The 13,940-nt window shown below is 39.3% G+C and overlaps 1 protein-coding gene across 1 annotated transcript in view; it reads right to left on the reverse strand.

Moving 5' to 3' along the window:
• FARSB (phenylalanyl-tRNA synthetase subunit beta) overlaps nucleotides 1-13,940 on the reverse strand; it is a 69,300-nt gene that overhangs the window by 41,638 nt on the left and 13,722 nt on the right. The window contains exons 6-13 of the mRNA XM_077748657.1: nucleotides 12,320-12,470; nucleotides 11,417-11,525; nucleotides 9,978-10,048; nucleotides 8,470-8,531; nucleotides 7,295-7,346; nucleotides 4,075-4,136; nucleotides 3,609-3,816; nucleotides 3,029-3,109 (exon numbers count right to left, since the gene is read on the reverse strand). Coding sequence (XP_077604783.1) covers nucleotides 3,029-3,109; nucleotides 3,609-3,816; nucleotides 4,075-4,136; nucleotides 7,295-7,346; nucleotides 8,470-8,531; nucleotides 9,978-10,048; nucleotides 11,417-11,525; nucleotides 12,320-12,470 — 796 coding nt within the window. The remainder of the gene's footprint in view (nucleotides 1-3,028; nucleotides 3,110-3,608; nucleotides 3,817-4,074; nucleotides 4,137-7,294; nucleotides 7,347-8,469; nucleotides 8,532-9,977; nucleotides 10,049-11,416; nucleotides 11,526-12,319; nucleotides 12,471-13,940) is intronic.

The raw sequence follows: 13,940 nt of genomic DNA on the forward strand, positions 1-13,940 counted from the left end.
CATGAAACCTGATGTACCACCAGGGTACTGAACTATTTCCAACATTAGGTGATGTTGCCTAATTGCACTATTTTACCAAATGGTGTTCAAGGACTAGTCTGTATTTCTCTTGGGGAACACACACACACACACACACACACACACACACACACACACACAAACTGGGTTCAGATTTTATGTTAATGCCAGTTCTAATGGTTCTTGCCATGCTCTAGGGCAGTATACTGAAGCCACATCCAGGCAGAGCAGAAAAGAGTTCCCTGATCTGCCACTGCTGCAGAGGGCGAGAACTCTGGCAGGCACACTGGGAATAACCAAATTTTCTCCATAGCACAGAGGCGTTTTTATAACAAGATACAATGTGATGAATTAGGAAATGCAATTTAAATAATGCAATCTACTCTCAAAAAGAACTAGTACCGTCTGTATAAACAAAACATTGTTCCACACAGCAACACAGGTAGGCACCTGAGGGACCTGGGCTTTATCACGACAATGGATGAAAAGGGACTGAGATTAGAAGCAGTTTAAATTCTTTCTTTTTAAAGTGTATTCATTTTGGAGAAAGAGAGAGCGTGCGCACAAGCAGGGGAGAGGCAGACAGGGAGACACAGAATCCGAGGCAGGCTTCGGGTTCTGAGCTGTCAGCACAGACCCCACATGGGACTCAAACCCATGAACCATGAGATCATGAGATCGTGACCTGAACCCAAGTCAGACACTTAACTAACTGACACACCCAGGCGTCCCCTAGAGGCTGTTTAAATCAAAGTAAACTGTGGCGGTAGCTATTTTTTAAACATTTAAATATTTTAAAAGTATTTTAATATTTAAGTATTTTTTCAATATCTTAAAATGTCAGTGTTTTTATTTTAAAGTGTTAGAAAAATAGAAATGAAGCTCATGATTTTTATGAATATTCTCATACAAAGACTAAAGTACATATTTAGCTTTAAAAGTGAATTAATTTAAAATATTACTAGTATGAAGACATAATAAAATAATTAATAAGATAATAATTATTCGTGTTTGGAAAATCAAGGGCTAGGTTTTAGCAAAAGGTCTGTTTCTCTCGTGCAAAACTAGATAGAAGGCTCAGTGGTACTTAGGTTTGCTAATTATGTAACAAATACCTTTAACGACAAAATTCCTCTAGGGAAACTGTCATTACATATTTGAAACTCTAAGGCCTCACTCCTTTTCCCCATGGTGGATAATGTGTTGAAGTGACTTGGGACAGCAGAATTGACTATTTCTGGCACTCGTGGTGGACAGTTCCGTCACAGGCCTTGGGGACACAGGCCGGGGCTGGAATCCCTGGTCCACAGCCGACTGGCTAGACGGACTGGGACACGTTACCTCCATGACCTGCTGTGTAAGACAGGACACCTACTTGAGAGAGCTGTACAGAGACGGAATCCCGTTCACTAAGCACTGGGCACAGTACAAACTCTCCCGCCGCAGAATAGCCACAGTCAGGCCGAGCATGTGCTCCCCGAGACACACGGGGCTACGCGGTGACACAATCAAAATGCACTAGTTCTACAAGAGGGCAGGGAAACACACACGCCAAAGTTTGAACAGCAGTTAATTCTGGGGAAGAAAACAGGGTTGGAATCTGGAGGGCAACCAGAAGGGAAGTCATGGTTTACTCTACATGGTCTATACAGGTTGAATCCTTTCCAATCAATCCCATGCCACTTCATGTTCAAAATGAAATACGTGGGGCACCTGGGGGTCGGTTAGGCCTTTAACTTCAGCTCAGGTCATAATATCGCAGTTTGTGAATTTGAGCCCCACATCGGGTTCTGTGCTGACAGCTCAGGACCTGGAGCCTGCTTTGGATTCTGTGTCTTCCCCACCCCCTCTTTGCCCATCCCCCACTCATGCTCTCTCAAAAATAAATATTAAAGTAAAAATGAAATAAAATACATTTCTCAATGTGTTTTTGAGAATACAGTGGGTGGCTCAGTCAGTTAAGCATCTGGCTTCAGCGCAGGTACTGATCTCAAGGTTCATGGGTTCAAGCCCCATATTGGGCCCTGCATTGACAGCTCAGAGCCTGGAGCCTGCTTTGGATTGTGTCTCCCTCTCTCCTGCCCCTGCTCACGCTGTCTCACTCTCAAAAATAAAACATTAAGAAAATTTAAAAAAACAAATTTAAAATCTAAATCAAGGACTAATGAATCAGAAAAATGAAAACGCTGACCTAGGAGATCTGTCAGGTCCCTTCCCATGTTAGCACCCTACAAATACAAATGCTCACTATCGGGACCAGGCTCCCTCTCCCCACACACTGGGAGTGATGTACCCCCACTCCCGTCTTCTGTACATACTTTACAACACTGAGAAGTCCGTGTCTGGAGTTGAGTTGAGGGGAGTTCGTTTGGTTTAGGTTTTGCCCTACATCATTAAGTGGAAGCTTACTTGAACACTCAAGAACCACAATGTAGGGACTACATAAATGCTCAGCAAGAGAAGGGGGAATCACAAACGGCGTATTTTATTCTTTTCAAATGGTCAATCTGGAGGGGGAAGGGGATTTCCTTCTATTTTGTAATAAAATTCATTTCCTGATTGAGGCCTTTTATGTCAGCTTTTCAACTCAAAGCAAATGTTGTGAACATGTTCAAAGACAAAGAAGTCTAATGTGTAACAGTCCACAAACCCTTAACCAGGGCGGCACCTAGTGGGCACCGACACAACTAAATTAAGACGACGCAGTCTAACTTCATCAGTTTGGTTATGAAATTCATTGGGAATTCAACCCTCAACATTTCCGTGTCAGTAAAAAAATACATGGTTATCTGTCATTTAAGACTTTTTTTTTTGGCCTTTCATCATTTTCAGTGACTAAAAAGAGAACAATTTATTCACTAGAAACTGTACAGTCTCAAGTGAAAAAAGTTCTCTGGAACCTGGAAATTTTAGTCTAGCTTTTATAAATCTGTGTAAGGAATCACAGAATATGGCAATTCAGTGATTTGATGCCAACAACCCGCTGCACAGAAAAGCACACAGGACATACCAGAGCAAAGGTGAGCGCTTCGGTGAATCCCGCGGCTGCCATGTCATACCTTAGGAGTTCCGTGAGCTTATTTAGGGGAAACTGAAAAAAAGATATTTAACTTTATTTCCCCTCAATAAAATTCCCTTATCGACAAAAGGTTTAAACAAACCATGTCACTAAAAGGAAAACGCCCTTCCATCCTAAAATTGTTAGTACCCCATGTTAGCCCTCCCCACTCCGTCCCCGCTGCCCCACTACCCCCATACTCCTAACACAGATGTACAAACCCCCACTTGACCTCTCCCACATCAAACCTCTGCCTTCAGGCCAGGCTCAGAAAACGAATAGCCCAGTTAAAGATTCCAAAGGGCTCCAAACTCAAAACCTGTCTTTCTTCAAGTACTAGTCATCACAAGTTTTCAACCTACTCTAATCCACTGGGCATCTGTTTTGTATCCTCTCCATAGCAAATGCCTCTCAGAGCACAGCATGTCCAAATACTACTTAATTCCTATGTTCTGTTTTCCTCAAAACCGTCCTGGCATTCAATAATCAGCTTCTCACAATAAGGAGTATTTACTCAAGGGTGCAATCTTACTTGATTAGCTATGGTGTATGTTTTCGGAAGAGTCATCTGAATGTTGTTATATCCGTATGCAATCGCCGCGTCTTCCACAATATCACACGCGTGGATAACGTCGGCTCTGGTTGGAGGGATTTCGATCTCAATCTGATTCCCGTCGCCTATTACTTCTGACTTTAAATGCATCCTGGTTAGAAGCTTGGCAATATTTTCTGGAGTTTCTCTAAATGAGGAATGTACAATCCATAAACTTCACTGGATTACTTAAAACATGCTTATGTTTTGTTTTAAAATACTCTATCCAAATATCACCTTTCTTTGTGAGTTCCATTAGACACTAGATATCCTAACAGAGGATTCATGATCACTTACTCTGAAAAGGTATGAAAACCCTAAGCATTCTTTCAAGAAAAATTAAAGTCCTGTGGGTACTTCATTCTTGAATTCTCTCCAACAGTAAACGAATGTTTTCAAAGCATACCTGATTCCAACTTTTTTGTTAACTAGATCAGCTCTCACAATCTCTTTTCGGTAAGCCAGTTCCTGCAAAGAGAAAAAGTTTGAGAAGCTTATGTCATTCCCTGTCAGCTACAGTGTTGGGCTCTAATTTTACGTCATCGTATTGTGGCAGTTTCACTGCCCTCCCAAGAAACCACTGTTAGAGCCAGACACTGCAAACAAATGTTTCAGAAACATCATGAAGAATAAATCTGCTACGTTAGGTTCATAACTGAACATTCTACTTGCTAGACAACAGGAACTTCTCAGAAATATAAAATGTCAAACATTTTTTTCTCTTAGATGGTCAATCACCACTCTCTACAATAAAACCCTGGTATGTCATTTCTAAGATGCGTATAAATCCTAAGGATTTTCAGTCTCCTCTCACGCAAACAGGTATATACAACCAAGAAAGAATTCAAATATCACCGTGTACTATCAAACATCACCTTAAGCTAAATCTAAGTGTTACAAAGAAATTACTTTCTTATCATTTATTCTTGTGGGGAAATGCGACCAGGCCCCCAAGCAGTCCCTAGCTATCATCAATCTGCTCTAGGAGAAGGTAGGGCTGGGAGCCTCTCAGAAATTGGTAATCAGTGTCCTTCAAACAGTGCATAACTAACATGTTAGGTAGGAACAAATAGGTATAACACCCAGGCTCTTCAGCACCTTTGCACACATGGCTATGAATGTTTCTTAGCACTAAATTACTCTCAAAAGTGGAACCACCATCAGCAAAACGGCTATAAATCTAAATACCTGTTTGTATTCAAGTAAGGACAATGGGCCAGAGCCTTGCCATTCAAAATGCAGCTCTCAGGCAGGCACCCAAGTGCCTCCTAGAAATGCAGACTCTTAGGCCCTGCTGCTGGTAGCAGTGACAATCAGCCTACCGAATCTGGATCTGAGTGTGATCAAGATCCTGAGCTGACATGACCACACGTCAGGGTTTAAAAAGTACAATACCAGATGCTAACGACTGTCACAGAAGCAAATCTTCCCTGAGTAGTTAATATGAACTAAACAGAAGACACTTCTAAGATAATAATCTTAACCGTCACAACAGATGCTATTAGATTTCCTATTTTTGAAATGGGAAGAGTAACTTTGAGATGAGTAACTATTCCCCGATCACAACAATGGTAAGCTGCCAAGCCCCTGTGGTACTATATTCCCAGTGCTTACAAAAACGCTCGCCAGAAAATAAGCACTTGGTACAGTTCATGAGTCCATGTCTAAAAGTAACAAACGAACAAATGAATTGACATGTTCAGGCAGCCTAATTCCAACGCTCACACAACTAACCATTAGTGTCTCTCACAACCTACCACTTCTCTCTTCACGTCCTCTTATTCCAAGTTCCATTCTTTTATATGAAATAACAGAAGACTAGGGAAGAACTTTCAAAGTGTTTAAAAACACATGCTAATTCCTAGGAGGAAGAATCCATTCCTCAGAGGGCCATTCTCTTCTGGGAGGCCAATCTGAGGAGAGCTGTTTTAATCTACATTTATAAGGAAATAAAAAGAAACAACAACATGGATACAGTACTCCTGTTCAGAAATTCCATCATTTCAAATTTATGAAAGCTCTTTATAATGCAAACAATTTCAATTAGCTACATGAGAAAAGTGAACCAAATTTTAATATATTTTGTTCTTTCTCAAAAGTACATATTTCACTTTTACTAATACTGGACAATTCTTCACGTTAAAAAGGAAAAAAAAAACTTTTCTCAACTCAGACATCACTTTAAAACAGACTAAAAAGCTATCTCTGGCTAATTCCAACGACTACTATGGTAAATCATATAAATGGTCACATTCTTCCCATCTCTGCTGCATCCATGGCCTCACAATGTGATGCTTCAGGAACCCACACTGGGAAATGAGAGTCTGTTTCACTCCTCCTTGAATCTAGCAAAACGACTGGCTCAGGCCAACAGGATGCCATGAATTAAAAAAACTTAAGCACTGGACTTGGTCTCTTGCCGCCGGGAATCCCGCAACCACCACCATGTAAAGGAGCCCAAGCTACCCTGCTAGATGTGACACTTGACCTGGGTACTCCAAGGCTAAGCAGACTTAGGCCACCGAAGGTCAACTAGCTGCTGGCCTACCAAGCAGCTGATGACGCAGAGTAAGCCTGGCAGAGGTTAGCCAAGCCAGCTCAGCCCAGAACTCCCCAACTGACCAACAGAATCATGATTCTATTGTTCATGGTCATGAACAAATCTTTGTTGTTTTAAGTCACTAAGTCTTGAGGTATCAGTTCACTATATAACATATGCAACAGCCACTAAAAAAACTTTTTTTAATTGATACTGCCCTAATTTCAATGTTTTCTATAGTTACACATTTATTTTGAATTATCATCAATATTCTAGAATAAAATATGCTAAATTGTTCATGTTTTCAGGAAGGGGTAGGTTCTAATCTCAGCAGGTTTCATCTACTATAAAAGCTATTTAAATAGTAAAAACTATTCCAGGCTACACCCCACTTCTTAAGTGACAGAGGAATAGTGAAAAATCCAAAGAAAAAGAGCTTAAAGAATAGTCTCACTGAATCATAACCACAATAAATGACTAATACAGTCATGTATTGGAATGGCCATCTTTTTTATTTATAAAACCATCTTAGGGGAAGAAAAAAACCCAGTCAGTTAAGAATCTTAGTTTAGATTATGATTTTTTTAATTAAGATCCTATGTCTGGACAATAACCATGCTTACTCCTTAGTCCTGCTAACACATTTGGGATTTTTAGTTACAGTGATGGCCTTCAGTGAATGTTAACTCAAGTGTGAACAAACTAATTAGGTTTGGAGGGCTGAGTAATCTTAAAAGGGGTCAGACTATAAATTACCCAGTTAACTTGTTAATAGGAGAAAAAAATCAGAGGAATTATGGCCATATAATGTGGTAAGATAATGAAGTTGGTACCTGAAACCGGACTATCATGTAACTCCACCACTTTAACAATAAGGGGCAAGCTATTTCACATCTGAAGGTCTCTATCCCCATCTGGGAAAAGGCATAAAAACAGCACCACCTTCAGAGGCTCAATGTGAGGACTAATCCACGTAGTGCACACAGTATAGTGCCTGACATGTGGGTAGGTGGATGGACGGACACACCGAGCACTCTAGAACCATTATGATCACTAGCATTATCAAGTCCACTTCTTAAATACTTACTGGAAAGGTGTATGATTTTCCATTAGGAAAAACTACCTCAGCAGCTTCAACCCTTAAAAATAAAAAAAAGTCAGAAATCAAAAACTTTAAAAATGGCAATAAATTCTAGGAATGAGTGTACGGTGAACAAGTCTCTCACGTGGTCTGACAGTAGCCTCAACACATTCCAAGTCCTCAGGTCCCAACGCTGCTGTCTGCGCCACTCCTGCTGCTCCGGTCCCCCCCCCACCCCCCCCGGGCAGCACACGCCTGCTGTTTACTTCGAGGTGCTGCAGAGCAGGCTTCCTCCATGCACTTCCCGCCAACACGGACGTACACACTGCAGCCTTCACCAGGGAGGCGTGTCACACCATGAGAGTTGCCTATGCAACCACTCAAAGGTGCATTAATTCAAAAATCTGACGCTACCGGGGCACCTGGGTGGTTCAGTCAGTAGAGCGTCCAACTTAGGCTCAGGTCACGATCTCATGGTTCGTGGGTTTGAGCCCCGTGTCAGGCTCTGTGCTGACAGCTCAGCGCCTGGAGCCTGCTTCAGATTCTGTGTCTCCCTCTCTCTCTAACTCTCTCCTGGTCATACTCTGTCTCAAAAATAAACATTAAAAAATTTTAAAAGCTGACACTACCATACAATTTTAGTCATGTGCTCTACAGTGACACAGCTATTCTGAATTATAGTTAACACTCGAATAAACAATGGTACTGATATACAGCAAGGGCCATTTAAACAATGATGCTGACACACAGCAAAGGCCATTTAAATGTTTTTTTAATTAAACAACAGGCGTTGGAAAAAACACAGTACTCTTATTGATACATATGGGACAGATGCTTTGCTCTTACACGCTTCCCTATTTGGTTAGCTGTTGTCTGTCCCTCCAGGTTTACGTCCTCAAATCCAACGATCCTGAAACACAGCTGAAGTCCCACTGCCTCCACTAGATCTGCCCGGGTGCCTCAGCTAGCAATCCCCTGCCCTTGCAGCCAGACCACCACTGAAATTTTAAAGTCCTTGTCCCTTTTCATTTAATACATTTACGTATAGATCTTAGCCCCCCCCCAAAGAGAGGCTATGTTCTAGTCACAAGAGCCACATTTTTCATCTTTACGTTTAGCACAAGGTCTTACTGCTTTGCCTTCAGAACAGGGGGGTCAATAAAGGTGTCAAATGAACTTACATAAACGGATTCTCACAATATTCACTGAACATGGTGACAATAACGTCGAGAACTATTTTTGCCTGCAAAAAAAAAAAGGAAAGAGAAAGACAAATATTGTAATCTACAAATATATTCTCTCTTCATTTGGATGGAAGTGAAAATTTAATTTAGTCCTCAAACATCTAAAAACAAGACTTTATATATACATTCTAAAAAAAGGAGTGGAATAAAAACTTGTGAGCCAAAGCAGGCCTAGCCTTAACTTCAGGTGGTCTGCATTTACTCGGTTCTCTGAGAGTTAACAATCCATGACTGAAACAAATCATTTACTTCCCCCAGCCCTCCCCACTGGTTCACCAAGCTTCAAGAAAGACAAATGGCTAACTCTGGGGTAAACCTTATCCTTCTCCTGGATCTCTGCAGCCAGCTGCCCGGCTCCTGGCTCAACCAGTTACTAGCAACCTGACTTGGGGCAAGTTCCTTACCATCTTTGTACTTTAGCATCTGCATCTGTTAGATGGAGATAATAAAAGTTCCTATGGTCTCATTTGGTTATTATGAAGATTAAATGTATTAATATATGAGAAATGCCTGGCACACTGTAAGGGCCATACAGATTTATTAAAGTTTTTAATTGAAAAAATATTCTTAGAAAAAATACAGTAACCTTACTGGGATACAGGCTTTGCTTTTAAATGTAAGATTTAGGAAAGCTATCTAAAGGTCCGTTAAGGTCAAATTTTTTTTTTTTAATCTATAAATAGTATAAGCTATATTAGTCTAGTATTTCTGAAGAAAAATATGGCCTATAAAAGTTACAAATGAAGTACATTACAGTGGTGTCCAATCCTGTAAGACGTAGTGGGTGCCATTTATCTGCCCTATTTCTACAGCCCAGCCTTCCTCTGCCATTATCATTCTCAGTTTGCTTAACTGCCACCTCACCTTATGCCTTACTTAACCCGTGCAAAGAAATCGGGATGGGGGCGGGGGGTGTTTCACAGCAATCCAATATATGTAGTTACTAAAAGTGACTGAGCTAATATCCTACATACTCTAGATATCATAATGTGCACATGCCCTTTGTCAACTGGCTAACACTTCTTTATAGCCAGTTCATTTTTAAAAGTTTATTACCAAGTACACACAGGCACCAAATTACTCAGCATTTAAATTAAGCCAACTACAACAAACAATTTATAAGATACTTTATTCCATTTTTCTCAACTTTACAGTTAGGTATATGGCTAATTCGCCCACCAGAATGTGTTCCTTGAATTCAAGAAACTTGTAACTCATTAAATTCACAGCACTGGAAAGACAAGAGATGCTCATTAAAGATGTGTTGATTAAATGAACACACCATTACCAAAGTACAGAATTATCTATAGTTTCTTATTTTTCTAAATTTCTGAAATATGTTCCCACCTACAAAATAAACACTTTGAAGTGCAGCCATATAGTCTTGGCCCAGAAATAAAATCTGTCCTGTCTGACAGTATAAAAATGGAATCAGTTTCATTTACCTTCGTAAAGTCAGTTCCTGTACATTCAATAAATACATTTCTAGTATTTACAGTTATTTTGGAATGATTTCCTGCAACAAAAACACAAGGTAACAATCAATCAGTTGCAGAAATACAGGTGCATTAAAAAGTTCTTCAAAACAAGAATGACATTTTCATTTAGCACACACATTTAGCACATAATGTATCTCAGAGGTAAGGTGAAAATGCAACTGTTATTTTAAGCCCCTACTGCAAGCAGGAGAATCAAGATAAAGTAAGAAACTGTCACCAAGTGCATTTAGTCCACCAGCTGCTCTGTGCAGCACCTGACAGAGGCTGTCTCATCTCACCTTCACCACAACCCTGTGTGGGAGCTGCAGGCAGAACTAAGACTCAGAGCTTAAGCTCCTTGACCCTGATACCAATCTATGCAGCAGCAAAGCTACGGCGTGGTTTCAGTCTGGCTACTCTGAAGCTCAGGTTCTGAACCACTGTAACAGCTCAAGTCCAAGACCTCAAGAAGAGATTCTTTTCATCATGAACCAACTAAACCCCCTTTTCACCTCCAAAAGGGTCAACATCTATGGCTTGGATGTCATTATATTTTGTGAATACATTCAAGAAGCCTCATCAAAAAAGCCCTCAGAACTCAGAAAAAGAGGGCAAAAATTCAGTTTAAAAGTTTTAATTATAAAATAGCAGGCTAGACAGAACTTGAGCTTAACCAAGCAAATCACAGGATAACCAAAGTATCAACATCCTCTGGAAGAATAGGACCAAATCCACAGACTGGCACAAGTAAGTACCTATGTACCTATAAATATTTACACGTTTAAAAGTTATATACTTTAATTTTAACCCAGGGGGCGGCTGGGTGGCTCAGTCGGCTAAGTGTCCGACTTCCGCTCAAGTCATGATCCCTCGGTTCCTGGGTATGAGCCCCGCGTGGGGCTCCACACTGACAGCCTGCTTGCAATTCTCCCTCTCTCCCTGCCCTCCCCCACTCATGCTCTGTCTTGCTCTCAAAAATAAATTAACATTAAAAAAAATTAAAGGGGGCCTGGGTAGCTCAGTCAGTTGAACATCTGACTTCAGCTCAGGTCATGGTCTCATGGTTTGTGAGTCTGAACCCAGCACTGGGCTCATGCTGTCACCGCAGAACCCGCTTAAGATTGATCCTTCCTTCCTTCCTCCTTCCCTCCCTCCCTCTCTGCCCTTCCTCTGCTTGTGCTCTCTATCAAAAAAGTAAACATTAAAAAAAACTTTTTTAAGTTATATAAAAATCACCAGCAAAATGAGTAAAAACCATTACAATAAAATCTACAAAATACTGAGATTCCACATGAAGATTTACCTGATTTGATTCTGCCAAGTCTAGAGTTCAATTCTACAGAAATACTGAAGGATTAAACAGCAAAAATTTAAAAAAAAAATCTGATGCTTAAGAAACAGCTCACCATTGATGACTGGAGGCATTGAAAGGATGACGCCGTTGCTATCATAGATAACCGGGTACAGGGGTTTATTTTCAATGATGTGTAAATAATGTTTAAGGTGGTTGTCAGTCTAAAAAAAATTAAGCCAAATTAATTTTGTATTTCTTCACTAATTAGTTTATATATCTATCTAGTACAGAAAAATAATAAAACAGTCCCAAATGCCAGAAAGTTCTAGATTTGATTGCTAACGTAAATAGTTCAATTTCCCTGTATACTCCTCTCCTATAGGGAGAGGTGAGAACACAGCCCAGTTGTTTTTCAAGACTGAAAACAGACCTGCACTGGCAAGCCTGAATGGTCTCAGGGAAAACACAAACCATCACACAACTCCCTCAACGGTAAGAAATCACGGGCAAATCAGGCCCAGGGTAAGAGCTGCTTTTTCTGAATGATACCTACTGCTTTTATTTTTAAGTGCCATTTAAGGCAACTACTGAATCATTTTAACTGCTGGAACCTAAAATGCTAAACAGCAGGACATAGATACATTGCAATATTGTTTCTCATTAAAAAAAACTAGTTTAATCTTATTCTTTATATTTTCATGAGTTTTAATTATACCCGAATACGAGTATCATAATGTGGCACATTCCACTTTATTGGTTCTCAATTCCAGCTGTAGATTAAAATCATCAAGAGATTTAAAAACAACAAAAATATGCCCAGGCCCCATTCTAGATCAAAGGAATCAGTAGCTCTTGGATGGAACACAGACTCAGTTTTTTAAAAGGACTCATTTAAAATAACTTTTTTAAATAAAAATAAAAAGTACTCACTTATATCTTCCTATTCCAAGACCAGACATTAAGGGAGTTTTCTTGATTTTTGGAGAGCTACTACATATTATAAAAAACAATCTACCTTGTATATGTTCATCAGTTCACAGGCTGTATATTCCTTTGTCTTATTTAGAGGCTTGAATTTGATATCTGAAGGTCGCTTTGCAGTGTAAGTAAAAGGGCCTGACAACGTGTCCAAATCATGGGTACCAATAGCAACCAAGGCTCTTTTCCTAAGTGTTGAGAGAAAAGAAAGGGAGAGGAGACACAAAACAAGTTCTGAATAGCCCAAAGCAGATATTCAAGAGCTACGAGGCCAATGTTTTAAAAAAAAAAAAAAAAAATTTTTTTTTACATGTTCCTAAAATAGCCTGTTACTAGAAGGCAACTTTAGAAAAGTATAATGAACAAATTCTCACAGCCACTGAAAGGAATGAGAAATTCCAAAGCTACTTAAAACCCACTATTTCAGGAGCTGGAACAAATTCCCTGCTGCAGTGCTTTCCCAAGTACTGTGCTAACCAGGACATTTTTAAAGTGAACAGTCCCTTTTTCTTTTAACTCATTTCCTCTTAGGGTCTTCAACCGAACAAATGTGTTATTAGAATAAACTACCAAACTGCTGTGTTTCTTTGGTTTTTCTATATTCTCTTTAATTTTCTGTCACAAAGCTATATTACTTCAGTAAGGGAAAAAAATTAAAGAACTATGAATTACATTTCAAATTTAATGTGCAAGGGAAGTTCAAAAGGTATTAATTTCATTTGTTCTATTTAGTGCAAAGGATTTAAGGTAATTTTAGGAATTTACAGCAATTAAGATTAGGAGAGAAAGAAATAGAAGTAGGAATATAAAACAGAGCCAGAAACAACGTTAGTACTAAGTTAGAATCTGAAGGCCTACAGTCTTAGCACAGAGCATCACAAATTTGGCTCTAAGCTTTCTAAAAGATAATGCAAAAAGAAACTTGGTCCAAATGTATGCCATTCTTAAGATTTCTTAAAATTAGTTTTGGAGGTATATACAACCATATTTTAGTTATTTATATGTAAGTGCATATACCAGATAAAACGCACTGGTAATCAAGGATTTTATTGAAGTCCCACATGACATGACATATGAAGTAGTTTTCAAAAGCCGTCAGAAATAAATCTTGGTCATCCTTCTAGACAGGTAACAAGAACTTTTAAGAAATACTTTAAAGAACTGTTAACAGCACAAAACAGGATTGCTTTACTCAATGAGTTATGTGCTTACGAAAGATAATAACTCCAGAAATACCATAGGTTGTAATATACAGTTCAGTAAATTTAGACAAATTAACTTATCCATGAATAAGAAGGTGTTTTTTTTTTAAGACAGTAATCATTCCTTAATCCTAAAACAGTACCCCCACAAAAGGTCACTATATTTCAATTTCAAACCCATCACAAAAAAATAAATTCCAGATAAATCAAAGAGCTATGCATTTTGAAAAACAAGAGATGAACATATAGTCGAAGAAACTACAAAAATTATAAATAGAGGCCAACAATGTGTAAAAGTAGAGGACACCCCTTAAGACAAAATATATCCCGGATATAGGAAAATAGGCAGACTAAAAAGAAGTTAGAAATCAAGATTTTCCCCTATCGTACTGGCAAAAATTGTAAAGTCTTGCCCTGAAAAAGCAGGGGAAAGCTGAAGAACAGAGAGGGAAATAC

Source organism: Crocuta crocuta, unplaced genomic scaffold (genome assembly GCF_008692635.1).
Source record: "Crocuta crocuta isolate KB4526 unplaced genomic scaffold, BGI_CrCroc_1.0 scaffold229, whole genome shotgun sequence".
In the NCBI taxonomy this organism is placed as follows: domain Eukaryota; kingdom Metazoa; phylum Chordata; class Mammalia; order Carnivora; family Hyaenidae; genus Crocuta; species Crocuta crocuta.